Consider the following 27,711-nt stretch of genomic DNA (forward strand, 5'->3'; position numbering starts at 1 on the left):
TTAAGGTAAGGACATTTGCAATTCCCCTATCCACTTCCACATAATTTTTAAAATGTGAAAGCCACAAATGGTACTATTGGTAGTAATACTAGGATAAGGAGTAGAAGTATCTTCAGGTTGAAGAGGAATAAACAAAGATACTCGTGCAATGTTGGATATTTCGGATTTAAGATTAGCCTTATCAACAACCTGAATAGCAATGAAGAGATCCGTGCCATTTTCAAAAGTGATATTTTCCGGTTTGAACACAAAGACTTCCTCTGAGTTGGCCTCCTTTGGAATGAGATGAGTAGTGTTCACTTGAACTGAAACATTGAAATTGTCTCTGAGGTCAAGAATACTTGTACTTATTCGAATGACATACTTGTGAGCTAAAAAGAAAAAGAGAAAGAGGATGTGACTCGTAATTCTCAGATCTAGAAATTCTATCACCATCCCCAAAAGTTCCATGAATAAATAAAACTAATGGTCTATATTTACCAGGGTTAATATCCCTTTTACATTCTTGTTTGTATATCTTGACAAAGTAATAAATATAAAATTGGATTGGTTATGGCTTCAAACCTTGGTGAGCCTTTCTAGGCCTAAGGCTTGGCTGAGAAGTAGCTGTTTAATTATTGCTTATTGTTTTAGCATTTATAGTGGGGTTTTTGATACCAATGCTTCTCAGATGTCAATGTGCATATAAATCACTGAGGGATCTTAAAATGTAGATTCTGGTTCATTAAGTCTGGGACAGAACTTGAGACTCTATATTTCTAACAAGTGTCCCTGTGGTGCCCATGCTGCAATCCACAGCTCACACTTTGAGAGGCAAAGTTGGGTAGGACTTGAGATTTCTTCCAAAGGACAGTTCTACTCCATAGATATTTATGCTCTAATCCTAGTCCTTCTCCAGGAATCACTACTGAAAATGGGGTTTCTTAAGAGATAGTTTGGCAAGTTTTCAGAGGGGAAAAAAACAAAACAATACAATGTTTGCCTTTCTTGGTGTGGGCATTTTTGTGCATCCTTCAAAATACAACAAAAACTTGGCAACTCTGCTAGAAGTTACACAATTGCATATCTTTTTTAGCTGGCAAACTTCCTGAAAATGAATTAAAACATACTCCTATTTATTGATAAAAGCACCACTTCTTTTTAGATTTAAAAATCATTATTAAAAGACTGAGTAATGACTGAACTCAGCTTTTCAAAAATTTAAACCACTTGTTGAAAAATCTTTACCTTTCATTTCAGAGGACATTCGAAATCCCCCAATCTTCTGCTGCCCGCTTCTGCTTCCCAATACACTTGCCTTCATCCCCTCCTTCTGTACCTCAGCTTGTCTGGTCAAGTCCTTTTCAGGGTCCACCTCATGTTCAGCTTACCTTGTCCCTGATCGTAATCATCCCCAGGAGCCGTCCAAGTCAGGTTAATGAGACTGCCCTCTTGGATTTCTGCCTGCAGGTCAGTGATTTGACAAGGTGGGAAGAGGTCAGGAATGGAACCACTTGGGACATTGGAAGCCACAAATGAACCTCCTGAAGATGTTCTGCTGAACCACACTTGCTCCTCTTGAGAAGTATTGTCACTAATTTCAGCTTGTGGTATATTCCATTTTATTTGACCTGTATTTAAAAAATTACTCAAATTATGGGAAGCAACATCACTCTCTTTTCTTACAGGATTACCCTCTTCCTGCTCTTCCTTTACCCTTCTTTCCTCTCATACACAATATTCACTTTCAGTGTGTGGTCACAAGACTCCAAATTAGGATGCATAAGAGAGAACAAAGCAAAGAGAGAATCACATTTCTTTATCTCACAGATATTTCCTGGATATGTACTGCAGTAATCTTTTAGAATTTATTTTAATAACATTAGTCCTTAAACTGTCTCTTTTTTCCAATTTTCTGTCCATCCTGAACTTACCCTTGCACAAGGTCAGTTTAAATAATTCTGTCTTAAACCTAACTACTTTAGGACATCTCTTTTACCTAGTCAATACTATGAGCTTTATAATCTTTCCCCTTTATATGGTAATGGATTATCCAGACCTTTAAGAATTCCCTAGGTTCTAGGCATTTTCTTTTACTTTCTCTGTATTTGTATTTTATCTTTCTTTTTTGATATAGTATTTCAGGAAATGTTTTTTATTAGGAATTCCAAATTTTATGCTTTGAAAGGCTCTTAATTTTCTCAATGAATGCCTGGGAACCTTATTCTTTAACAATCCGAATTTCTTTCACATTGCTTTTATTGTATAAAAGTAACCCTGGGATTCAAAACTATCCATCTGCTCAGTCAAAGGGGTTCTCAAACTCTCTTTTCAATACAAACATTCCTACATTTTAACATGCTATTACTCAGAATTCACTTTCTCTCAAACTCCACTTCTTTAGTCCTCAAAAATTTTACTTATAAAAACAGATTTATCTTCATACCCATTACTGAGTCTTGAGCAAAGACAATTTAGATCCTTTGGCAGATTCAAATAAGTAGAGACTTGTTCTTGGTATTGAGTCTTATTAAGGGATAGAGAGAAGAAGATTGCTTCCCAGTGCCACACAGGCATTATCACTGTTACTTATTTGAGCCATAACCTCTCTAACCTCTGTTTCCCCATCTGTGAAAGGAATACTCAGGAGGATGAAATATATTGATGTGAGTAAAATACTATGATAAGTCTAGAAATAGCCACTAAATCCATCTCCTCTTGTCTTCTTCCCCTAACTCAAAAAGAAGGGAAAACATGAATAATATAGGTACAAATCTATGAAAGAACCTTAGAAGCAATGGTATCTTTCAAAGCATATTTTCCCTATAATCACTTTGCCAAAAGAATATCACATATCCTAGGACCCCTTCACTGTGCACACACCTAATAAAAGAGGCAGGGAAGCTTTTTGGAGAAGCTGTTCTCCTTCCTCCATATAGGTGTCAGGAAAAGGCCTGCCCAGAGCTCAGTGGACATGGGTGGAAAGCAAGTCCTAAAAGCCATTAGACTCAGTCTTGGTCCCCATCCCAACTCTTATTTGGGGCAAGTATGTGTAACCCATAGTGGTGTGGGACTGTTTCAAGGATATGATTTTCCCAGTGTGCTGCCCAGTGTCAGATTTATCTACTCTTCTCCCTGCTCCTGATATGAGCAGTGGGTAGGAGGGGAGATATGGGCTTATGGTTGTGATACTGATGTACACAACAAGCCCTGAACTATACTTTTTTTTTTTAATTTTATGGGAACACTAATGTCAAACAAAAGGGCTTTCTTAGGAAATGTTTTTAAAAATTTATCTTAAAAAATAATAAAACACAAACACTTAACTATTTGCTAGCAATAGCACATTAGGTTTATTTCCTTATTTATTCCTCATTACCATTATCTGAGGCAGTTACCATTACTATCTGTTTACAACAGAGGAAAGTGAAGCACAGAGAAAATTTATATTTTATTTGGCACAGGACTGAAATTTGAACCAAAGCAATCAAAAGCTGTGTTATATCTAGTGGTTTTCAACCTCGGGCTATTTTGTCCCCTTGGAGAACAATGATGATTGTCCTGATTTTACTGACACCTAGTGGGTGGAGGCCAAGGATGCTGCTAAACACCACACAATGCACAAGACAATGCCCAACAAAAGATTATCTGGCCCAGGATGTCAATCAAGCCCAAACTGAGAAACCCTGAGATAATCTGGCATTATTCTGCTTCACAGGTTTAATGATTTCCTCTTGACCCCAATCCTTTTACCCAAGTGAGATGTGCTACTACAGATTACCTACCATTCTCAATCCAGCCAGGTATGTACTTGGCTCCATTTTGATGAGGAATTGCTCTCTGTCTGACTGCAGTAATTCCTCCCAGGACCCATATTTTTACACTATATCTTCCATTTGCATCATAATTTGTAAAGTACCTTGAGTAGACACCATCATTCTTAGCAGCATCAGCCCCTTGACAGGGAAACAGAGGAATTAACGAATATCCTAAAGGTAAGCATTTGTATATTTTCAGTTCATGTGCGGGTTAAAATTTTTCAAAGCAGAGGGAAATTCAGCATTATCTCCAAGAGACCTTAAGATTTATATGTGAAGGATGAGGCCTACTGCTTTTACCACTGTACATGTTTGATGCTCACATGTGTACCTGTGTGCACATGTGTTTGTATGGTTTTATTATGTACACCTCTGACCCTGAATTGTTCTTTCTTTTTGAAATCATACATTGTATCATGTGTCTCTGTTACACTCAACATAGCACAAGCTAGTTACTCAGTATGTGTTAAACCAAATTGAATTGCTACTGAACCAAACTGAATTGCTGTAAATCATGTGTGAGTAAAAAGCGTGAAATAATTACTTAATAAAACTCATGACTTCTCCCCAAGGTAGATTTAGGTGGGAAATTCATTTGCAGAATTCATTCTAATAAGTATAGTTTCATCACAGTAAGCAGACATATTTCTTCAAAAAAGAAATACAGAATATCTCTCCCTTCTCTAGGGACAAGCTAATGTACAACTTGTATGGTTATAGGAATCACAGAGAATGACCTGAAATCCATCTCTGCTGATTTCTAAATGTGGAAGTATCTTTATCTTCACCTGTATTGTAAGGATGATAATAATATCTAAAATGTGTGTGGTGAAGATATATCTATAGATATATCTTCATTTGTGTATTTGTATATATTTGTATACATGCCTTTGTGTGTGTGGGCAGGGAGGGAGACAGGCAGACAAACAGAAAGAAAGAAACATAAAATAGCTATTAATTTATCTTCTTCCCTTAGTTTGGGGGTCTGACAACTCTCTAGAGTCTCTGAGTCTATTGAGCACTTCGGCTTTGCAGAAGCTAAAAGTAGGCCCTTCTTTATGTTTTCCAACATTTTAGAATAGGGGAATTATGGGGAGGCAAGGAATTGTTTCAAACAGACCCCCAGTGCTGGGCTCTCTGTTTCTAACAGTTCTTACCAGACCATGCCTCCTGTAATTCCCTGGTTGTTTCTTGAAAATAAAAAGATATATTTTCCAACTTTGGGGTGGTTACCTGCTCCATTGTCCAGTAATTCCAAGGTAACTGTTTTCCCATTTGCTGATTCAATCAGGGCTGTGACATTGGCCCTAAGAATTGGTAAGGCTCCTTGACGAACTTTTGCATAAACTCTCATGGGGTTGGGGAATTTGCCTGTGTCCTGGTTCATTCTGGTTTTCACTGTAATTGGAGGGACAGTAGTATTTGATGCACGGGAGGAGACAGTCAGAGTCAGAGTTTGTGAGCTTGCTTGCAGACTGTATCTCCAAGTCCCAACCTGACAAAAACAGATGCAGGCATTTTCAGTGAACAACATGGGTAACAAAGACCTGGCTTGAGTGTTACCTATAGGAAAAGCCTTTCTGATTCAAGCATGTCACAAGCATGTCTGAGAAGATGTGGGCACCTTAGATATTGTCAGCCAAGACAACCTGCAGTGTGTCTGAACTTATTACATGGTTCCTCTTGTCAAGAAAATCCTGTTTGGGGAAAATGAGGGCTGAAAGCTGTGTCCTCATTTATCATTGCCTTGGTTTTTCAAGAGATGAGTTTCTGAGATAGAGGAAAGTTGTCATGATTTCAAAGCTCCAACAATCACTTTGCATCTGGACTGCTGTATAATTTGAATGTTCTCCACTCAGCATCTGGCCAAACATCACCAACTTCCTTTTCCTTGACCTGCTGGCAGACTAAGTGATTTTCACTGGATAGAAATTTTTCATTGTTTTCTTGATTCAATACTGACTGTCCTTTTGGCAACCACAAACATTAAAAAGCTGCAGTTATTCAGAAATAGCTTTGTTTTATCTTGTCAAATTTCGAGAGGGAATAAAGCTGACTCCATACCTTGGTGGTGCCTGGGATTTGGAGGGAGGCCATTCTGATAGCTGTGTCCATTACAAAGCCACTTTGTAACTTTCCACTGGGATCCCAAAGAAGGATTTGGGGTGTCTGTTTTGTCCAGGTGACAAGAAAGAAAGTGTCCTTTCCCACTGTGCTGTCCACTATTACCGTGCCATTCATCCACTGATTATTGTTCTGGAGGGTTAATCCCTTACTCTCCAGCTGTTAAGAAAAACAACTTTTACTTTCTGGGGAACACAGATCTCAGGAACTTTTCCACTCTGCCCACACTCCCAAGTGCCCATTAAAAAGTCTTTGGTGATGCCTGAGTCCTCAGTCCTTTTGCTGTTTAGGATTATAATAATCCAGTTCTAAATTACTTTGCTAGCCTTAGCTTCCACAATTGTATTTCCCCTACCCAGACAAGACTATTTCCCTCCCCAAAGGTTCCTTACAAATCCCTGACTTTAAGACTTTTTGCTTTCCTTTGAAGACTTTGCATTCCTCTCCACTTGTGTGATCCTTATCCATCCTTCCAAATTCAGTTCAAATATCACTCTCTCTGTGAAGATCTCTCTGACAGCCATCTCACTTATTGGATGTGAATCACCTTAACTTCCTGTGCACTCCCATCGGATCATTTCTATCAGTCCTTTGATGTGCATCACATCGTACTCTACCTCATCGTTACTAGTACATTTAACTCCTGTCTATAAATCCTTAAGAGGACCGTGACTTATTTCACATTCATGGATAGACTGCTAGGTTAAGCATCATTGCAGTGCCTGTGAAGCCAAGGTGAATTTGAAGTAGAACAGAGGGGTCTCCGTTCGGGGATTGAAGGGGGAAAGGATTAACAAGTCTTCTGGAGGAAATGTGATGTGGGGGATTGTCTCCTAGGTATTAATCTCCCTGTGGGGACACCTCTTAGAAGACAAGAGTAGCCTGGTCATGGGGCCAGGTTTTCTAGTTTCTTGGGTAAAATGATCCTGGATGTGAAGGGCTCTTAGATACGCTCTTATGACAAGTTGATAAACCAGTCCTATTCATTTCTCTTTCCCTGTTAGGTTTCTTAAATACGAAAATAACTCATAGAAACTGCCTGTGAGCTTATCCTTTCATTGGTGTAAATTACTTTTATAAGATTCATTGCTTTCTTTTCCAAGCCAAGCCCTTGCATTTAATTTTCTGAACTCTGGCCTAGGTTAACTTGGATAGGTATAATTATTGTCTTCCTGGATGGAACAAATGCTACATTAGCAGACCTGAAACCCTGTTGCTTTGAAAGCTGTCAATTTAGGCTTTGATATTATAGTATTTCTTTATCTTTACCCAAACTTTATAAATTTATAAAAGTTATAATTCACACCAGGGTGTGTGCTGATCACTTACTTTTTCTAGTTTAAAGATTCATGTAATTTCTACATCTCCTAGAAAAGAGCACTTTAAAATACTTGTCCTTTTTAAAAATAGTCTCAAGAACTTTCAAAAGATAATTTCGTCTTCTTGAAATTTTAGAAACAAATGGGCCCATGGAGGTTTTCTGGTCTATACCTAGAGAGGTGCAGTTCTTGGCCCTGGTCAGTTAATGGCAGACCGGGTCGAGGTTCCCGTGTCTGCATGGACAGCACAGGCTTTCCACCGTGAAAAGTGCTTTCTCTCCATTATATGAAAATCCTGGCCAATATTAGGGATTCGAGGTTGTGGAAAAATAGAACAAGTAATCCCCTGGACACTTGTCCCAGAAAATTCATAATTGAGACATTCTACTCTAAAGAAAATTCCCCGCCAATTTTACTGCTGTGTGTTTGTTAGCAGATGTTTTTTTAAAAAAAATTCTGGACCCCTTACATTTTATATTGCTGGTTTCTATGAAGGAGTCACTTAGTTTTGTTTCCAAACAACTAAACACTAATTGCCTGTTTAGATGAGTAGTTTGATACTTTAGGAATAATACCTAATACCAGGCTGAATCTTCTAATTTAATTTTAATTAACAAATAGAGAAATGTAGAACTTAAAAATTTTAAATATTAAAGTCTCCATCTTGGCTACGATTATGTATAAAAATGAAAAACAAAAAAGAAAGAACTCCAACCTGGATGGAGCGCTGAGAAGGAGCTCCATTTCCTGATGAAAGGGTCCCGAAAGCGTCAATGAGGCCGTTGTTCTGAACTTGATCTGAAGCATACATCTTTAAACCTCCTAAAACACCATCACACCATCATAAGTTATTTTCCAGAAAACAAGTATTTACAATATTTTAACTGTTGTTCAGAAAGAAGAATACCTAAAATAAATATTCCATTGTAGTATTATTAAAGTAAAAATAGTTCAACATCAAATATATGCCCAGATTAACTTAGAAGTTGATACTGATTTTTTAACCCTAGTAAATAATAGCTTTAGCAACATCTCTGTCATCTGACTACCTCAACTCTCTGCAATTCAACCATGAAGGGAGGCCTAAGTAACATCATACCGTCTGCATTTTTATTTTCACATGAGAGCATTGATTAAGCCTTATTCCAAGTTGATGGACTGAATCTTATTTGAGAAATAATTCTAACAAACTTAGCTTTAGAGTTTTCATCAAAATCAGGAAAGAAGTGGCAATAGCAATAAATAACAGTAGACAAAGGGCAGTTTCAGAAAAGTAGGCTATACAGAAAAATAAGATTTAGATACTAGACCTGTCAGTCTTGGGCTCTTGTGGATAAATGTAACTATGATAAGTTGATGTAAAACTTTTTTAAACTATTTAAATGACACCCAAAGTTAAAGAAAATATATTGGAAATGCTTTTGATGTCCCACACATATCTCCTTATCTAGGCGAATGCATCTCTTCCTGTTGTTCTGAGTGTTCACTACTAACAGCTATGGTTGCCTCCTTTGAGGAGAACCACTTTACCAAAAAAGGTCATCCTAGTTAGAAAAGAAAAAGACCCTCCCCTCTGTCCTGCCCTAACAGTTCACAGCCAGTGGCTGTTGGACACAGCAATACAAAAGGCAGCCCTCTGGCCTCCTGGTGGGACCAACTCTGTGATGCAGTTCCTGATCCAGAGCCCCATCAGGGGTCAGCCTTCAGCTAGGTTCTAAGTCTGCATCCATGCTCAGCCACTTGTCCCTCTTTCTTGTTTCCTCACTTTGTTTTCCCTGAGAGCTGTTGCTCTACAAATCCTATCCACCCAAATCGCTGTCTCAGGCTCTGCTCATAGGAAACCCAGCTCAGGACAGGTAGTATTCGGCTTGAATGGTCCAACATTTTAGTTGCCCCAGAAGGAAGATTAGTTTAATAATTTATGTCCCTAATACTATCACTAAGTAAAAGAAGAAGAAAAACATTGTGCTCACCTACTCAGCTAAAGAAGCCAGGGACTATGGGGTCTATTTGAACCATCTGTTTGCGTATGGGAGTTAGATATACAATACGTTAATGTTTCATGGAGAAACTGCATTGTCTGCTACATTTTCAGAGTAACCTTTATTGTTCACCAGACTCTTTGCCCTTCCCCTGCTGTTTTCCCTTCCTTCTCCGGCCCTTCTTTCTCAGGTAAAGTTAAATTCGCTATATTTGTGTGCCTCATTATACTTTTTTTTTAAAAAAAATATTTTTAGTTGTGGATGGACAAAATAAATTTAATTAATTGATGTATTTTTATGTGGTGCTGAGGATTGAATCCAGTGCCTCTCGTGTGCAAGGTAAGCTACAACCCCAGTCCCTTTATCATACTTCCTTTTGTTAATATAGCACTTGTATCATGGTAGTATGTAGTGGCTTGTCACCTGTCTCCCCTGGGTCTCTTGGCCTGCTGCCAAGTGGAAATCTGCCAACTGGTAGATTTCTACTAATTCTTATAAGATGCCTGGGAAGAGAGTCCCGAGTCCTTACTTGGTGCTGTGCTGGTCCCATCTTCTCCAGAATTCTCTAATCCTAGAACCAAGGCTCTAAAATACGGGGGTGGAGTCAGTTCTTATGGCCATTTGAAGGAAGAGCAGGCCAAGAAGATTACCCCATCTCACCTCATCCCACCTTCCCCTGACTCCCCAGTTCACTGGAGCTCACAGTCTGGTGGGCCTCAGCAGGTCATCCCTCACCTGTCATTTTGGACAGCTCCTCTAGTTCTTTAGCTGCAGAGGGCCCCAGGGCGACTGTATGGATGATGGCTCCACTTTGCTTCACCTCATCAAAGCAGCTGCTTATAGTGTTGTCCTCCCCGTCAGTCAGCAGTACGATTTCAGCTCCATCTGTAGAGTATTTCTTCCTAATCACCTAAAGACATATTTCAGGGCATGCATTAGCAGACTTCCGGTGACCAGGGTGTTTATGAAAACTGCACTTTTATGGAACAAGAGGAGAAATTCCAGAGGAAATAAACAAAAGTATCTGGGAGCATCCATGAATCTGTTTTGCAATGGTATAATTTTAGAGCAGCAACTCACAGAGAGGAGTACTGGGGGATGCAGGGCAGTTCTAGGGGTGGATGGTGCTAGGGATGCAGCAAAGGTTTTTCTTATTTTCTTTGCCAGGGCTCTCTTTGACAGGCTTCCAGAAGATCCGAGACACCTTTAGAAAACATCCTCATAAGTGGGGGTTGTATTTGGGGGATATTGGATACAGGGAAGATTTTTAGCTTGTATGATATTCACCAACAATATCAACTATTTATGGCTGGCATTGGTTCTGATTGGTCATTACTCATATCATAGGAGTAATTAAAAAATTTTAGTAGCCCTTCTTATTAAAGCAAAATATTTTGTTCCTATGAATCCCCAATTCCAAGTTTTTCTATGACACCTATATTTCAAATATCCCTGTTAGACTCAGATTTATACATATATATATATATATATATATATATATATATATATATATATAGAGAGAGAGAGAGAGAGAGAGAGAGAGAGAGAGAAGGAGAGAGAGAGAGAGAGAGAGAGAGAGAGAGAGAAAACTCATACCAAGGTTGAATAAGACTAAGATGGGAGGAAAATTAGATAAAGAATTTGTGACCCATTTAAACATATAAAGGCAAGAATCCACTCTTCCCCTAAATGAGAATGAGTTGGGAGACTCAGAATCAGGAAACAAACAATTAAGCTTAGGCTTGGCAACCTCCCTCTCTGGACAAATCTCAGAATGAGAAAGTGTTATAAGTAGGTTGGAAGGGAAGTTAAGGGCAGAGGAGGCTTGTGCCCACTCCTTATTTGAACTCTGAGGAAACAACCAAAGAAGGCAGCTGATAACATGGGAAGAGAGCAGAACTGTGGCAGTGGCATGTGGAGGAGGCAGAGTGGAGAACCTGCCAGTTGTCATCATGGCCTTGGTCTGATCAAACTACACATTTCTGTTGCCACTTGGAGAGCTGGAACAGCTCCAAAATGTATCAAATATGTGTGTTGTGTCCAATGAGCAGGTAGAGGGCAGGGCCTGGGAAGCTAAAAAAAATATGGCCCAATTTGGATTTCCTTGTCTCCCTCATCATAATTGCTGTTTTGTCCTAGAAAATAGAAAGAAGTTCTCACATCTCACATCTCCCACAGGGAAGATGGAAGGCAATAGAGTTGAGTCAGCAGTTGAGACAAAGTAGTCCTGCCATGTGGCTGAGGAATGCACAGCCTGGTTGGAGCTAGATGGGGGTCACAGGGTGCTCAGGGCTCTGCTCCAATAGTGAGAGCCAAGGTGACGCCGAGTCTGCTGGGGAGGACTGCTGGGCCCTGGTAAAGCCTAGAGAACAAAGCAAAGTCCTATAACCACACAGATACCACTGCAAGGAGCCCATGATAGGCCTGACCAGTGTCCTGCTGTGGAGACCAGCACAGACTCTCTGGAGAACAGTGCAGAACCCAAGACCCTTCATCTTATTACCCTGAAGTCACATAAGCTCCTCCACCCCATGTTCAGATTCCACAGGGGGGGAGGAGCATTCTAGACTCCAGTTGGATCTCACACTCTCCCTCACTCATCTAAATGGAAAATTTTCTCATCACTACCACTCCATCTGGCATGAGTCATCTCCCCAGGGTTTCATATAGCAGGAGTTCAGTGCAGCTCACAGTGATTCCATTGGTCAGTGCTCCTACCTCACTTGCTCCTTTGCTTGAGTGACAGAAGTAACAGAACCATATGGTATCCATATGCCTGGTCTGGAAGAGGAATTTGCTGCTAAATTCGTGATTAAAAGTACTTTTAAGAAAGTACTTCAGAGTGGAATAAAAGAACCAGAGGGACAGACAACACTGAGAAATTGGTTCAGTCCAGTGTCCACATCAAACTATGTAAGCTGGAAACTACACATTTCTGCTGCTACCTGGAGAGCCGAAACAGGCCCCAAATGCATCAAATATGTGTGTTGTGCCCAATGAGCAGACAGAAAGCAGACCCACTAAGGTGCTGTGAGGTTGTGTGACCTTAGGCCAGCCCACTTTGTTCAGCCTCCTGTTCTTTGTTTTATGTAGCTAAATATCCCCTAAATAAATATAGGATATTTAGTACAATTAAGCATCAGGTGGTGTTAGGGCATCAAATAACTCAATTTATTTACCAAGAACATTCTGACATTGGGCCAGAAGCCTTGGAGGTAAAATGATAACTCTTATTCCTAAAGAAGTTTTGTTTGATTGAAACACATAATTAGTTATAAGACAGAAGAGCCTAGAAGTCTTAAGAGGTTTTTGGGTTTTTAAGAGCTATAGGATTCAGAAAGAGAGATTCCTAGACAGTTGAAAGGATCAGGAATGATGTCAAGTCAAAGTGTGAAATATGATATATCAAGAACTATGTAATGTTTTGAACAACCTACAATAAAAATTAATTTAAAAAAATATATAAAAATTTAATATGCAAAAAAAAAAAAAAAAAGAAGTAGGTGGTATCTATTCTTTGAAGAATGAATGTAATCAATGGGCAAGGAAGGGAAGAGAAAGTTCTGTGCTTGAGGAGGCAGCCTGGCAAACATCCAGATGCTTTGAAGTGAGCTGACTCAATTTGCTTAAACAAGGGATACCAGGAAGAAAGTCCCCAGGGCTTCAGCCTGGAAAGGTAGGTTGGAGTTTTATCACGAAAACTCTCAGGAAGTTTTACATAATTTCATTGAAATTGGGATTCATTGTTATGTAAGTGAGGGATGATGTGGTCAGATAGTCAGACAAGATCTTTAACTATGACCCCAATACAATCGTAGTTATGGTTCCTATGGCCTCCTGATTCAACAAATTATTTTCTTTCTTAAAAGGTCATCCAATGTCTCCCAAAGTTTGGAGAGTTCAGTTGCCTTGGAATTTCAACATTTTTGTAGCTTTTTTTTTTCCCAATAAAAGATAACTCTTTAAGATCCTTGTGTCCCTTTCCTTCATAGCACTAATTATAGTTTATGAGTATACATTCATTCATGTTACTATATGGTTGGTACATCTTCCCCAATAAGATTGTAAGGAGGTATGCTCTCTGTTTGGCCTTCATATTTTCTTAGAGCCAAGAAAATATTTGGCATGTAGAATGCACACTTTGAATATTTTGAATGAGGTATACTTGCAGGAAAGTACAAAAGCATGAATGAATTAGTTAATAATAGCTTTGGAGGCCTTTTTCTTTGCATAATTTGAACTATTACTTTGTCCTTGGTTGTCTAAATCAATTAGACAGTAGGTGTGTATGGAAATTTCTTAGGAACAAAAATGGCAAACATTGCAAACTGCTATAGGGGAACATGTCTCACAGTAAATGCTGATCGAAGCCCAGAGCAGATGGATGTCCCTCCTGAAGGTACTATGGGTAAGCCTCTAGTGAGAACATCCCTGTCGGCGTCACTGTTAATCTGTCTGAGTTCACTTTGTACAGAGGCGACACTGTCGAACATCACCATCCCAACCCAGGAGCCCTGTTCCACGGTGTGCAGCAGGAAAAGCTTCCCTGCTTGATTCATCCGGTTAAGGCGGTTAGCATTCTGAGTGGACAAACAGAAGAAGAGCAGTCAGGTTGGGGTTAGAGGAAAAGACTAACAACAACAGGCTAGAGGATTTTTGGAAATGAATGGCTCAATGCACAGTAACTGATAAGGAGATAACTTGAGGCATGTCATACTGGAAATTTTTTCCATTTAGCAGCATCTTTGGATATAATTTTAGGACTAAAATTCCAAAAGTAAACCTAGAATACACAATCATTAAAATACAATGCTTTAATAATAGTTCTAGATAACTCCTATATAGGACCTCATAGACCAATAGACCTATGTATTGTCAGTGAAACAACAAAAAAAGTTACACTTATGTTATGATTTATCAGATCTGGGCTTATTAGCTGAAAACAATTTAGAAAATGAGACAGTTAATGCCAGATCACTGTATAGGTGGGCATTTCTGATGGCTGAGCTGCTATTGTAATTGCTCTGACCCTGGCAGTGTATTCATCTCAGTTAGTTCCAAGTTGTGGTCTAGATCATGTTGTACCCCTATCTATAACTAGCAACCAAACCAAGACTTGGTGACCATACCGCCATGCTTCCAGACTTATCAAGGACTAAACACACAATTCGTTGTCCGATCTGCAGCAGTGAGAAAGTGGGATTAGGTGGCTGTGTTGTCATAGGAGTGGTTTTCTTAAAGTCCTCAGACTCGCGGATCACTTCCCATGTGCTTCGGAGATTGCATTTTTGGTTTTGCGAGTTTGGAGCTTCTGAGTTGTGGTTTTGTTCTGTACAGAATTCAACCACCTGAAATTGTCAATAAAATGATGTAGACAATAGTTAAGTATTTAAGATATTTAATAATGTAAATCCCCTGCCTTTCTCCCCAGCCTGCCCTGTTCACCTGGAACCTTGGCTCCACTTCTTATAGAGCACTGCTAAGGAATCAGAGCTGTAAGTCAGAGTTCTTGTTTCAAACCATATCTTTCACCTCATTGGACCCTCAATGCTCCTCAGCACCCACTTACCTACTCTACTTTTCCTTTCTACTCCTCAAGTTTGGTATATCTCCTGATGCCATCTTATCTCTCCAAACTTGCACCACCTCACTTACCAGCACCCTGCATTCCAACCTTCAACAACCCAATATTCCAGCTCTAAAATCTCCTTGGATGTCTCACTGGCTCCTCAAACTCCATGTGTTCATAAATTCCCTCATCACTTTTCTCCAGCATTATTACCATTCCTCATATGTTTCCTAACTTAATGTCACCAGTAATGCACCCAGTCACTCAAATCAGGAAACTGGGAGTGTTCTTAACTGTTTTCCCCTACAGGATAACCAAGAGTAATACATTTCACTCTCCAGTTCATCTTCTTTTCCAGTGGAATCTCTAACATCCAAACCCTTACCAGTCCTCCCTCAAACTACTGCTATCTCCTATCTGTCTTTTCCATTTGTTTTCCCTCCAACTGGTCTACCCATAGCAGCCTCTTTCCTCTTACCCTTGTATATAATACCCTTTTGAGATTCACTGTTGCTCATACAACTATCAACTGGACTCCTTCACATAGCAAATAGCAATCTCTGTGATTTAGATTGCTGCCTCACTGTCCATCCTCATTCTGTGTGTTCTTCTAAGTCTCTAATTTTTCCCACTACAGCCTATTAGTTTCTAAACTTGCCAGACTTATGCCTTTGCTTGTGGTACTTTGTCAAGAAGTTCCTCCTCAGTCTTCTGCATTGTAAACTGTACCTTTATTTTTAGCTAGAGGTTTCTAAATGTTTTTTAATTTTCTCTCCTTCCCTAGAGAATTTCCACTAAACCCTTTGTGGCCTTACAAGACAATGTAGAAATCTCAGCAAGTACCCTTTAACATTATAGCGCATTTATCTAAGGAAGAAACAGGTCTCATTAAATTTCACTATTTCAAAATTTTGGCTCAGTGTCTGACAAATAACAAAAGCTCAATGTAAGTTTGAGTACTGAAAACACATCAAGTCAAACTCAGAAGGTTAAGAATTATATGTTTTCTCTCATATGTGGAAGCTGAAGAGGAAAAAGGGTATGGGGAGTGGACCTCCTAAAAATCAAAGGGATATTAGTAGAGGAAAGAGGCCAAAGTGTGGGAGGGAGAGAGAGAAGGAGGAGGAAAATGCTGGGGAGTGATATTGGCCAAATTATATTGTTATATTGTGCGCTTGTATGAATAGGTAACAATAAATCCCATCAATATTTTGGTTTATAATGTACCAATAAAAATATGGAAATAAAAATAATTACTGTTTATATTACTATTAACTGCCTAATCTCCCTAGGTAAATGCCTTATATAACTAAGAATTTTTGTGTTTGTATGCCTTTAAGGACACTTGAAGTCATTCTAAATCCTTAAAATAAAAGCTAGTAGGAGAGAGATGGTGGAGAAGAAAGAATCATGACACAGGAAGCAGTGAGGGAGACGCTGTGATTTTACCCCTGAATATGTATTCGCAGCTAGTCCCAAAGAGAATCGGGTGATTTTTCCCTAAAGCTGATGGTTTCCCTAAAAAATTCCCTACACTTAATCTTCTTGGAGCACCTGCAGGGGGTGGGGTGGGGGCAAAAATCTCTAAATTCATAAGTGTGGGGAAAAAATTGAAAATAAGGTACTTACAGAACCAATACTTTGTTGGAACATTATGGAAGCCTTCTCAGTCTGTTGCGTTTGGGGTATGAACTCACAGTTTTGTTCATACAATCCTGTTAATTTGTTGATTTTGCAAGGTTTGGTGATACAACTTCCTCCCTGGCACTTTGGAACTCCATGGGAACCAGTAATAGCTGCTGAACATCTGAAAATGTGTCGAGGTTAGATGTTTAGGAAATAAAATATTCCAAAGCATTATACTCTGTACTTAGTTTCTGACAAATCGCCTTGTCCATGATTTGCTCTCATCATCCAAGAAAGATGCCCTCACATAGCAAAATTATTCAATTTTCATCGGTCATTTATGTTTTTTCAGAAAGCATCTGAGGGCCTCCCAAAACAATATCAATATTTATTTCCAATAAAAAAGTAGAAAAAGAAGATTTTATTTTTATGCAGTGAAAAGCTAGTCTAGTTTATGGATGCTGTATTAGAAAGGATCAGAGTACTTAGGTACCTTTTCATCTATTCTCATTCCTAGAAAATCAGGAGCCCTCTTTGTTTTCCCCAAAAGACTTGCTGAAATTTCCTGTTTGTTAATTTATTTTTTCTCATTTTTCCACATTGTTTTTGCATGGTTCTCGTATATTCATGGATATTTAAACTTTTTATATTGTATGTTTGATGTTTGGTGTTATGAATGGAATGTTTTCCTCCTAGATCTTACTTTTTAATTGTATTTTTGAGTATAAGCAATACAGAATATTACAGAATATTTGGAAAATCACAAATATAAAGAATAAAAGAAAAAAGTTCTCACCATCAGAAATAAACTACTGTTGACATATGGAAGTATTTTGTGCTCTGTGTATTAGCATTAGATTGCACACACAGTGTTGTTTTATGCTTTTAGAAACCTGAGTATGCTAGCATATTTAAAATTTTAATAACAATTTTAATATTCTTTTAAAATGTGATTTTAATAATATCATCTTTTGGTACTATAATATAAATTTAAGCTAATTTATTTAATTTTGTTTATCCCCTAGTTTGTCAGTACTAAAAAGAAAGAATTAGTAAACAAAATTTCACATAAACTTTTGACTATATTTCCAAGTGTGCCACATGATTGACTTCCAGAGTTAAATTGTCAGATTCAAAAATTTGAATGTTTTAAAATTGATATGACTTGTTCTATCATTTCCTTAAATGAATTTTTAAGTATGAAATTGCTGGGTCAAGAAAAAATTTAGAGAATTGATAAGTATCTCTCAAATTACTTGCCAGAAAGTTGCTCCAATTTTTGCCTCTAACAACTATCCATGGGAGCTCTCAATGCTGTGATAGTAACTTACTAGGTAACAGATGAATCTCATCTTTGTCCAACTTGCATGTCTTTGATGCTAGTTAGTATAAACATTTTATATGTTTATTAGCCATTTTTTATTTCTTCTTTTGTGAATTATATATTCTTCTCTTTTGCCAATTTTTCTGTTAGGTTTCACTGAATTCCCAAAGTTCTTAATGTGTTATAATACTAAGCTTCAAAAGACATGTTTTGAAATTTTTTTTTCAAACTTCTTTCTATTTTTACTTGTTCCAATTTATGTTCGGTTTGTGTACAGCAAAATTTTAAATTAATAAGTATTTATTGTTCTTTTAGTTATGTCTTTTCCCAATTCTTAAATGTACAGAAAGGCCTTCATTACATAGAGATTTGCAGTTTATTCATAGGCTTATGGTTTGCATTATGATTTTTTATACTTAATGAGTCTATCCAATTGGAAGAGTCTCTGTTAATTTTTATTCCATAGTTAAATTTTTTCTGGCATTTTAAGAAATACTAACTTTCCTTCTAGATTGGTAATTCAAAGTATATTAAATAGTTAATTATTATATAAACAAATGCCTGTCTGTCCACATTGTTTAATTAGTGTAGTTTTATAGTATACTTTCAAGTTTGGTAAGTAAAAGTCCCCTTTATTATGATTCTTTTTCAGAGATGATATTAATTGAACGGACCCCAGGATTTTAAAGTGAGGTAATAAAGAATGGTCTTTTGATGAGAGTTTCATAAAACCTATATATCAATTTTGGTTGAAATTCATATATTAAAAGTCAATTTATCTTGGTTTGCTTTTAAATCCTTTAGAATGATTTTATAGTTTTCTTCAAATATATCTTCCAGATTTCTTAAGATTTTTTCCTATTGAATTGCTATGCTGACTGGAGTATTTTTTTCCATTATATTTTTGAACTCATTATATTTCAATAACAATATATAAATATATTCGATTATTTTTCTAAGTGGGCCACATATCGCCTGCAAAAAAAGCAATTTTCTCTCTTTCTTTCTGGTATCCCTTTTTTTTTGTACCTCCCCAGATTTATGTTGTTGCCTTGGCTACACCTTCCTAAACAAATTTAGATAACTATGATTATAATGACCATCCTTATCCTATTCCTAGGAAGTGTTTCTCAATTAAATATACTATAGATTGTTGATTTTCATAGATGTTCTGTATCATGTTAAGGAAGTAATCTTCTGTTCTGCAAAGTATTGTCATTTTTGTGATTTCTCCTAGGCTTTAAAAATAATTTAAAAGTTAGGAAGATAAGGAGCAATATGTATTATTAATATATGGAAATTTCTTTTTAAGAGGACATGCCAATCATGTCCACTTTACTAATGTAGCATACATAGCCATTTGTATGCCATTTGGAATGAAGAACATGCTGATATGTAGATATTTCTGTAATATCTCATAAAGGAATAGGTACTAATCAGACTTTCTCTCAAGGGAAGATATGGTGTCCAACCTTCTAGAAGCTTAGCAAAGGGAAACAGGAAAGGCAGACATCAGGTTTGGAATGGTGCCTATTGGCTGGGATTTGAAAGGTCAGACCAACGTATGATCATCGCAGGCTGTGGTGTGTGTAGTGCCAAGGGTATATGCTGAAGGAATCTGATAGACCACGAATGGTTCTAGGAATCAGCAATGTACCTAGTGTTCATTTATGGCTGAAGGGTTCCCAAGAATGAGGGACAACAATAGAAAGCTCATGCCCATAGAGCTTGACTGTAGTAATGAAAAAGAAAAGTAAGGAACAGTAATGCTCATGTGGGAGAAGTGTGTGTGTGTGTTTGGGGGTGGGGGGTCAAGCCTGAGTTCTGAGCCTTTACGCCACACCACCTGCTCCAGGTGGAAATGACTGTATAAAATCAAGATTGTGAATGAGGTGCTGAGGATCTAGCTCAGTGTTAGCATGTTCACTGAACATTATGAAGCCCTGGGTTTAATCTCTAGTACCACACACACACACACACACACACACACACACACACAAAATAAATAAATAAATAGATAGATAAATAAATAAATAAATAAATAAATAAAATCTGTAAACCAACCAAAGCTGAGTACATCTCCTAAAAGAGCCATCATCTGACTAGGACTGGCAACAGAAGTGAAAAGGGTGTTGTACCAACTTTTACTCTTTAAAAAAAGTTTATTACTTTTTTAACTCAAGAATAAATGTGAAATTTTATCAAGTAGCTTTATGAGAATCTATTGGAATAATCATTTATTTTTTAGCTTTACTAGTTACTTCCCCAATTTCACAACATTGCTGAATTGTTGGAAGCATCCTATTGAGCCTTAGTGTGTTTCCTATTCCTTTAATTCCACCAATTCTTGGATCTTATTATCCTTTCATTTAAAATCTTTGCCTCTGCCTTTCTACAAAAGTGTACACAATTTTTTCCAATTCATCTGTCAGGTTTTAGTACCTGAATTATTATAGCTCTTTAAATTGGTAAGTTCCCTATCATTTATGTTTGTACTAAAGCAGTTTATATATAGGGAAACTGTATAGAAGAACTTCCCCATAAAACCATGCCAGCCAAGCATACTTTCTAAATGTGATTCAGTTTAGAGTTTAGTTCAAATGGTAAGGTGTTTTTGTCTTATTTCTGTATTGATTTAGTGCTGGGTATTGAAACCAGTGCCTCAAACATGCTAGGCAAGTGCTTCACTGCTGAGCCACATCCCAGCCCTTTCTTTACTATTTGGATTGTCTTTTTGCTAAGTTCCACAGTCCCTACCAGGCCCATTCATACTAACAAAAGTCCACAGAGACATCTTTCTGCTTTAAAGAGCTCCATTAGTTCTTATGTCACTGACAAGAAAATGGAGACATTTCACATGGTGACTGTAGGCATATGATAGTTGGTACACTTAAGTAAAAGCCAATGATTTCTAGTTGCAAAATAGAGAACTCGATTAAATGAAGAACTTGTAAAATAAACAAAGTGGTAGTTTCATGAAAAGATGAAAAGGAATGCACTAAGAATGAATTAGAGATAGAAAACAAGACTGATACTTTTAAATTAATCAAGTTAGGGGAAAATGTTTGCATTTTAATACCTTACTGCTTGCGGTTTTCCATTGGATAAGTAGAATTTCTGGTTATCATTGTATTCTTCAAATACTCCCCATTGTAGATGAGCCCACTCATGGACAAAAACCCTACCTGTGAGAAAATATTTCAAACACCTGAGTACAATAAGAAGTGTAGCATAACCTTCTCGCACTGGAAGAAAAGTTAGTCTTCTAATGTTTTATGCTTTGTGATATTTTTTTTTCTTTTTTATATTAGAGACTTGGTTTCCTGAGAATGGTCAAATATGACAAGTGTACATTTTTGTAAAATACAAATACTTATTTTGGGTCATCAGATGTTAACCAGGGACCTAGTAAATGTCAGTTGGCTCTTCATGAAATCTAAACTGCTTTCCTGTCTTTTCCTGAGGATTTAGGCCTTGCTCCTCTCCAGAGTTTATTTCCTATTGTTCCCTACCCATTTTCAAAATTCTCTGTGCTAAATTCTTGAACTTTTACATTCCAGGCTACCTCATGTTCTTGCTCATCTCTGGTTTATAGGTTTTTCTCTTCTTGGAATCCCTCTCCTTATTTCTGCCAGGATACCTCCTGTTCTTCTTTCAAAATCAAGCTTCTGTCCACCTGGAAGCCTTCTTGGGCATACTCAGACTAGACCATTGTTCTTTTATTATTCCAATTATGGCGCCTGTTATATTGTCATTCTTCCATAATCTTGCTATTTTCCCACACTGGAATTCCATTTGTGAGAACAGGCAATATGACTTTTTCTCTGCCAAATCCGGTCACATAGAGAACAACAAAGACATACATTTGACACTTTTCTGACAAGTGCTCTAGTGTATTTGGGGGTGGGGCATAGAGACACCAAAGTCTTTTGTTTATTTTCTCTTCTTTTTCTAAGTAAAGGAAATTAAGCCGATTCAAGAGACTTCAGGTTAAAAAAAATATATAATACTAGTCATTTAGTAAATCACAATTGATTATACTTGGAAAGCATACATTATAAATACTTTGTTGCTTATTTTAATATTTCCTCCAAAGACTGCTCTATATAGCTCATAAAGAAATGATTAAAAGTTTCTTTTGTAAAAGAAAATTAGGCTTTTTCTTCATCTTTTGAGAGCTGAACTGTAAGGGTATTTATTCTTTTTTGCTACTCATTGTGGCACACAGACCAGCAGTAGCAGCATCACTGGGAGCCTGTTAAAAAATGCATGTTACTGAATCCCTCTGCATGTGCACTGAATCAGGACCTGCAATTTTATTTATTTATTTATTTTAGAACCTGCATTTTGAGAAGATCTAGTTATATTTGAAAACATAAAAGTCTGAGAGTACTGTTGATATGTGCCATCTGGTGGCTACTATATGAATTGCAGGAAGAAGGTTTAATTTAGGTGAGTCTTGGATCTATAGAAACCTCATACTACATATTAAACTATTTTACAGCTATTACCTGGTACTATAATAATTTTCAAAATTATAACATTAAATTTACACATCTTAAAAAATAAATTATGTCTGAGAAATGCATTGTTCTGAATTCCTGTTTCGCATAGAAAAACATGCTTTGTCAGTTTATAGTAGTGTAATTTGGCTTATGTGGGCTACTCACAAAGATAATGCTATTGTTTATCCATTTTTAAAATATAATGATTAAATTACGAGTAATTTAATTAGTAGAATATTTTATCTGTACCCATACCTTGTGGTCCATACTGAGTCAACTTCTTTCCTGCTAAGAAGTCAGGAGTGAAATGAATCCTTTCACCCTTTTCTCCACACCCTCCTATCATCTCAGTATATGGTTTATCATTACCCGGAAGATTAGGTTCAGCAATCAGAACATCAGCCTGAAATTTCAAAAGAGGTTTTGATTGTGGCTGCCTTTCAGCAAAGAAATTGACCTTATCATGTTGGAGAATTTTGGAATAATCCACTTGATTCTGGAGTATTTTGATTTTTTAATATCTAAATTACAGAAGAAAATTGACTTTCAAAAGAAGAACTTGACAATCTCACATTATCATAGGTTTCCAGTTTTGGTCTCACATAATCAGGTTTTGTCTTCCAGTTTTCAGGAATCAAAATGGCAACATTTTTGAAATAGAATCGTTTCCCCGTAGCTTCAAACAGGTATGGAGATGCCTGATTCACCATGTCCTGGGAAGAAAGAAAACATACACAATGATTACAGCTGAAAATAGACTAAATTACCAATCATTCAAATTTACATCTGTATTTTACCTTTTAAAAGACTAAATGGAAAGAGGAGGTGTGAAATATCTTTCAATAATAGCATCTAAACTTTTTGAGCATTTGCCACATACTTAGTGTCATGGTACAATAGTGAATAGTGGAGACTCTAGAGGCAAATGCTAACCCTGGATCAACCACTTCATACACACACACACACACACACACACACACACACATATATATATATTTTTTAAGAGAGAGTGAGAGATGGAGGGAGGGAGAGAGAGAGATAGAGAATTTTAATATTTATTTTTCAGTTCTTGGCGGACACAACATCTTTGTCTGTATGTGGTGCTGAGGATCGAACCCGGGCAGCATGCATGCCAGGCGAGCGCGCTACCACTTGAGCCACATCCCCAGCCCCATATTTTTTATTTGTTCTAATTAATTATACATAACAGTAGAATTCATTTTTATACCTCATACAAAATGGAGTATAAATTCTCATTCTTCTGGTTGTATATAGAATTATACCAGTCCTTTTAATCATATGCACATAGGGTAATAATGTCCGATTTATTCTCCTTCCTATCCCTATACCCCTCCCCTCCCTTCATTCTCCTTTGTCTAATCCAAAGTACCTCTACTCTTCCCTAGCCCTCCCCTCATTGTGAATTAGAATATCAGAGAAAATTAGCATCTGCGTATCAGAGAAAACATTTGGCCTTTGGTTCTTTGGTATTGGCTTATTTCATTTAGCAAAATATTCTCCAGCTCCATCCATTTATCAGCAAATGCCATAATTTCAGTCTTCTTTAAGGCTGAGTAATATTCCATTGTGTATATATGCCACAGTTTCTTTATCCATTTATCTGTTGAAGGGCATCTAGGTTGGTTCCACAGTTTAGCTATTGTGAACTGAGCTGCTATAAACATTGATGTGACTGTGTCACTGTAGTAGGCTGATTTTAAGTCCTTTGGATATAAACCTAGGAGTGGGATGACTGGGTGAAATGGTGGTTCCATTCCAAGTCAACCACTTCTTATGGGACACTGGGCACTTCCTAATCCTGAGCCTTAGTTTTTCCATTTATAAAATGGAAGATATTACAGTAACTACCTGATAAGGTTGGTATGAGGAACAAATGAAATCAAACATGTGAAGCACTAGAAACAGTGTGTACTTGGCACAAATAAGTGTTTATTAAATGTCATCTACTGGTTTCATTTCATTTGATCACTTGAGGATCAATAAATCTTTGGGAGAGTAACAGAATTAGAGAGTGTAATTCTCAAAATCTCACAGCAAATAATATAGAGAAAAACTCAAGTTAATATAACCTCAACATCTGCTCAGTCTTGTAATAATTTGTGTATTTAATACTAAGTTAAACTAAATTTAATACTAACCTTTATAGTAGTATTTATTTTTGGTATAATACTAGAGATATAAGATAATGGCATTGTTACTTATTTTCAAATTACATGTAACATTATTAAGAACTGCAGCATTAGATGCTTCTGCAGGCTCCCTGAGATGCATTATGACAAGGCAGAGAGAGTTTTATAAGCAATTTCTGTGGAAAGAAGGCATTGGGTCAGCTAGGATTGAAAGTATAAACAGAGGAAAGAAGGGAACTCCATCATTTAGACATGAGCAGAGTAGGAGCCAGCAAAAGGGACCTGGAAGAAGCAGCTAGTACATGTGAAGGAAATCAGAATCCATGAAATGAGACTAAGACATGGGTGAAGTTAGGTTTAAAACCTAACTTCTTGCCCCTGAACAGGTACAAGAATAATGGTTGTCTTGCCAGTTGTTTTTTAAAAAAAGGATTTTTAACAATTTATATTTTCCTCTTTTAAAAATCCTAACTTTTAACAAACACTAAGATAGCTCAACATCATGTTATTGTACAAAAATTTTTAAATGGAGTCAAAAATCACCAAAACCTTGAGATATGTATGTAAAACTTCCTGAGTATTATATTATATTAGAGTATTGACTTTTGAAATGTTAACTTTCAGTCTCCCAAGAGGAAGACCAAGCAGTGAAAATACTCTTGTTTTTCATGTCTTAACAGAAACTTTTGGCATCTGTTCAAAATTTTGAGAAGGTGACCTCATATCCAAATAGATATTTTACTCTGGGACTGAGAGAAGGTTGTTGGCTAATGGCTTACAGGATGGACCAAAAAGCCTTAAGGACAGGGGTAGTGAACAACTGGATTCTCAGTACATGATGTGATGTAGATGCTCTGTAAATATTTGTTGAATGAACGAACAAATAACTAAATGAACGAAATGGTCATGATGAGTGGCAAACTGGCACAGTTGTGCCAAGACAGGTGGTACCTGGGCTTCCCTGCATTGAAGAGATTCCAAAATACTCCCATTTTGGATTGTCTCGCGCGTGTGTGTGCACGCATCTCCCTGACTCTGCCCCACCTGTGAGACTTATTCTCAGGGCTTCTCCAGTGCACATGGTACGGTGGATGGAACGCGGCAGCGCCCTCTACCGGTCTTGTAGGTGAAGAAAAAGCTTTGAGGACCGTCCTGCAGAGCCAAGTATTTAAAACTGACTTCAGGACTGAGGAGAGTGCAATTCAGTGGTAGACCGCATGCGTGAGGTTCCATCTTTAGTGTAGGAAGGAGGAAGGAAGGAAAGAAGGAACGAAGGAAGAAAAGGAAAGAGAAGTTGACCTAGAGGCTGTCCTCAAAAGGGCACCGAGGGGAGAGTTCCCCTCAGAAAGGTTATTAAAGCAGAGATTGAGGGGTAGGCAGGAAAGACTGCAAAGCCCGTGGTGACGTCCCTCAACTCTGCAGATCTGAAACATCAAATAAGGAGGAATTCACTTTTATTACTGACTCAGGGACTTTGGGCATATCATTACACGTAACTCTTTACGTGTTCTTGTCACAGAGGAGGAAGTGGTGAAAGCCATCTTATCTCGCACCCAACCCGTTTAGCATTCATTCTAGAAAGCCAATTTAACAACTGTAGTTACAAGTACGTTTCCCCCAAAGATAGTGAGGTAAAAGTACTTTAAGAGCTCAAATCCAACAGATACCATTGTCCTTAAAGATCTGCATTCTCCTGGCATCTTCCTAACCCACCATCTGGCCAGAGAGAGAAACACATTGGACACATTTTCCTCCTACGCTTTTCCTTGTTCATTTTTTCAAGTGTCTTCTTCATTTTTTGCTGATGCCATTTCCAAATTCACAGGAAATCAACAACTCACACAAGTTTTCTGATTATTGAGAAATTTCAAAATGTATGAATTTCCTTTACCAAAGACAGCATGATGGTATTTGGGTTAACTAGGCAAGCTTTATGACGAGCCCCCTCCACCTTCCGTTCTTCTGTTCCCCATTCCCTGATGCTGCAATACTCCACCCACAAACTCCTGGTAAGCAGAGATGCTTCTCTTTCCAAACTTCATTTTTCTGGGTTTACTTCTGCTTGGAGCAAGAAATCTTTAGGGGAGGGCCCCCTGGGCCCTTGCATTATTAACTTTCCATGTAGAGAGATAAAAGGGGATTGTTAACTTATGGCTACATCTACCCTTTATTGAGTGCTTACTATGTACCAGGCACTATGCATTTTGAAGTTATGTTTTTAAGCTGTTGAGATAATTTCAGACTGCAGAAGACATCCAAAGAATTGTAGAGTTCCTATACACCCTTCACTCAGCTTGCCTTTATATGCATGCATTTTTATATTGGATCCTCATGGAATTCTATCGGGGAGATACTTATTATTGTTCTCATTTTGCAGGCTAGCACTCTTACTCATTACACAACACTGCCTCTGGATGTGCTGCAGCCAGATTCCAGGACGGTCTTTTATAAGGCATTTCCCTTTTATTTTTTGCTCTTTGTGGCATGAGATCATCACTAATTCCTCCATTTGTCAGCAATTTAGGCACCTCTGCCAGAATGGGAGGCATTTTTTTTCTTCCCTTTTCCCATACAGGAGGTACCAAGGTAAGGTGTTGCCCTTCAGCAATCCTGAGAGGGCCCCTTTTTTTGAGGCTGATAAAATGCAGGGTTTCCTCCCACTGAAAAGGTCAAAGTTGTTCACAGCTTGCATCCTGGGCTTATATTTAGCATCACAGGGAAAGGGGTTACATTTAGGAGAATAAAAAGAGAGTCTGCTATGTCCCAGGAGTAAATCAGTCAAGAGAACTACCCTCTGTGCAATTACATTATCTGCCAAATGTAGCTAGCTAACTCTTAGTGTAAAGTGAAATAATTTTCAGTGAAATAACTCACAGTCAGTAAAAGCAGACATGATTTATTAAGTGCCAACAATGTTTCTGAGTTACATGCCTTACATTCACATCATCCCTTACAAGTATCTTAATATCCAAGTGTTATTATTTCCATTTTACAGAAGAAGCTGAAACTCATACAAAAATCTAACTTGCCAGTGTCACACAGCTGAAGTGAGAGAACTCAGCTTCTATTACAATGTTATGCTTGAGATAAAGACTATTAATTAGTAATTACCAAAAAAAAAAAAAAAACCAGATAATTGCCATCTGAACTTACCTTTATTTGTTGAATGAGTGCTTCATCTTCAGGCACATTGGGGTCAATTGCAATGACAATGCTCTCATAGCCATTATTGTTCAGCTGAATGAGGGAATTGCTCAGGGTCCCTTCTAGAAGGTACAGGATCAAGATGAAGACAGAACTCTTTAATGATCCCAT

At 37.7% G+C, this 27,711-nt stretch overlaps 1 protein-coding gene across 1 annotated transcript; it reads right to left on the bottom strand.

The window, feature by feature from the left end:
* Clca1 (chloride channel accessory 1) lies at window positions 1-27,711 on the bottom strand. Its single transcript, XM_076862569.1, has 14 exons — window positions 27,550-27,711; window positions 22,819-22,959; window positions 22,502-22,649; window positions 20,821-20,926; window positions 16,421-16,598; window positions 14,352-14,570; window positions 13,575-13,802; window positions 9,958-10,132; window positions 7,956-8,062; window positions 5,862-6,080; window positions 5,031-5,292; window positions 3,765-3,935; window positions 1,371-1,610; window positions 1-371 (listed from the first exon to the last, which is right to left on the bottom strand). The coding sequence occupies exons 1-14, from the start codon at window positions 27,709-27,711 to the stop codon at window positions 1-3; spliced, it is 2,727 nt and encodes a 908-aa protein (XP_076718684.1).

Source organism: Callospermophilus lateralis, chromosome 7, assembly GCF_048772815.1.
Source record: "Callospermophilus lateralis isolate mCalLat2 chromosome 7, mCalLat2.hap1, whole genome shotgun sequence".
NCBI lineage: Eukaryota > Metazoa > Chordata > Mammalia > Rodentia > Sciuridae > Callospermophilus > Callospermophilus lateralis.

Coding starts and splice junctions, on each gene's coding strand:
- Clca1 (XM_076862569.1), bottom strand. CDS start 27,711: ATGGGATCATTAAAGAGTTCTGTCTTCATCTTGATCCTGTACCTTCTA. Junction 22,650..22,818: donor AACTGGAAACCTATGATAAT/GTGAGATTGTCA, acceptor TTGAAATTTCAG/GCTGATGTTCTGATTGCTGA. Junction 20,927..22,501: donor GACTCAGTATGGACCACAAG/GTATGGGTACAG, acceptor ATTTTCTCACAG/GTAGGGTTTTTGTCCATGAG.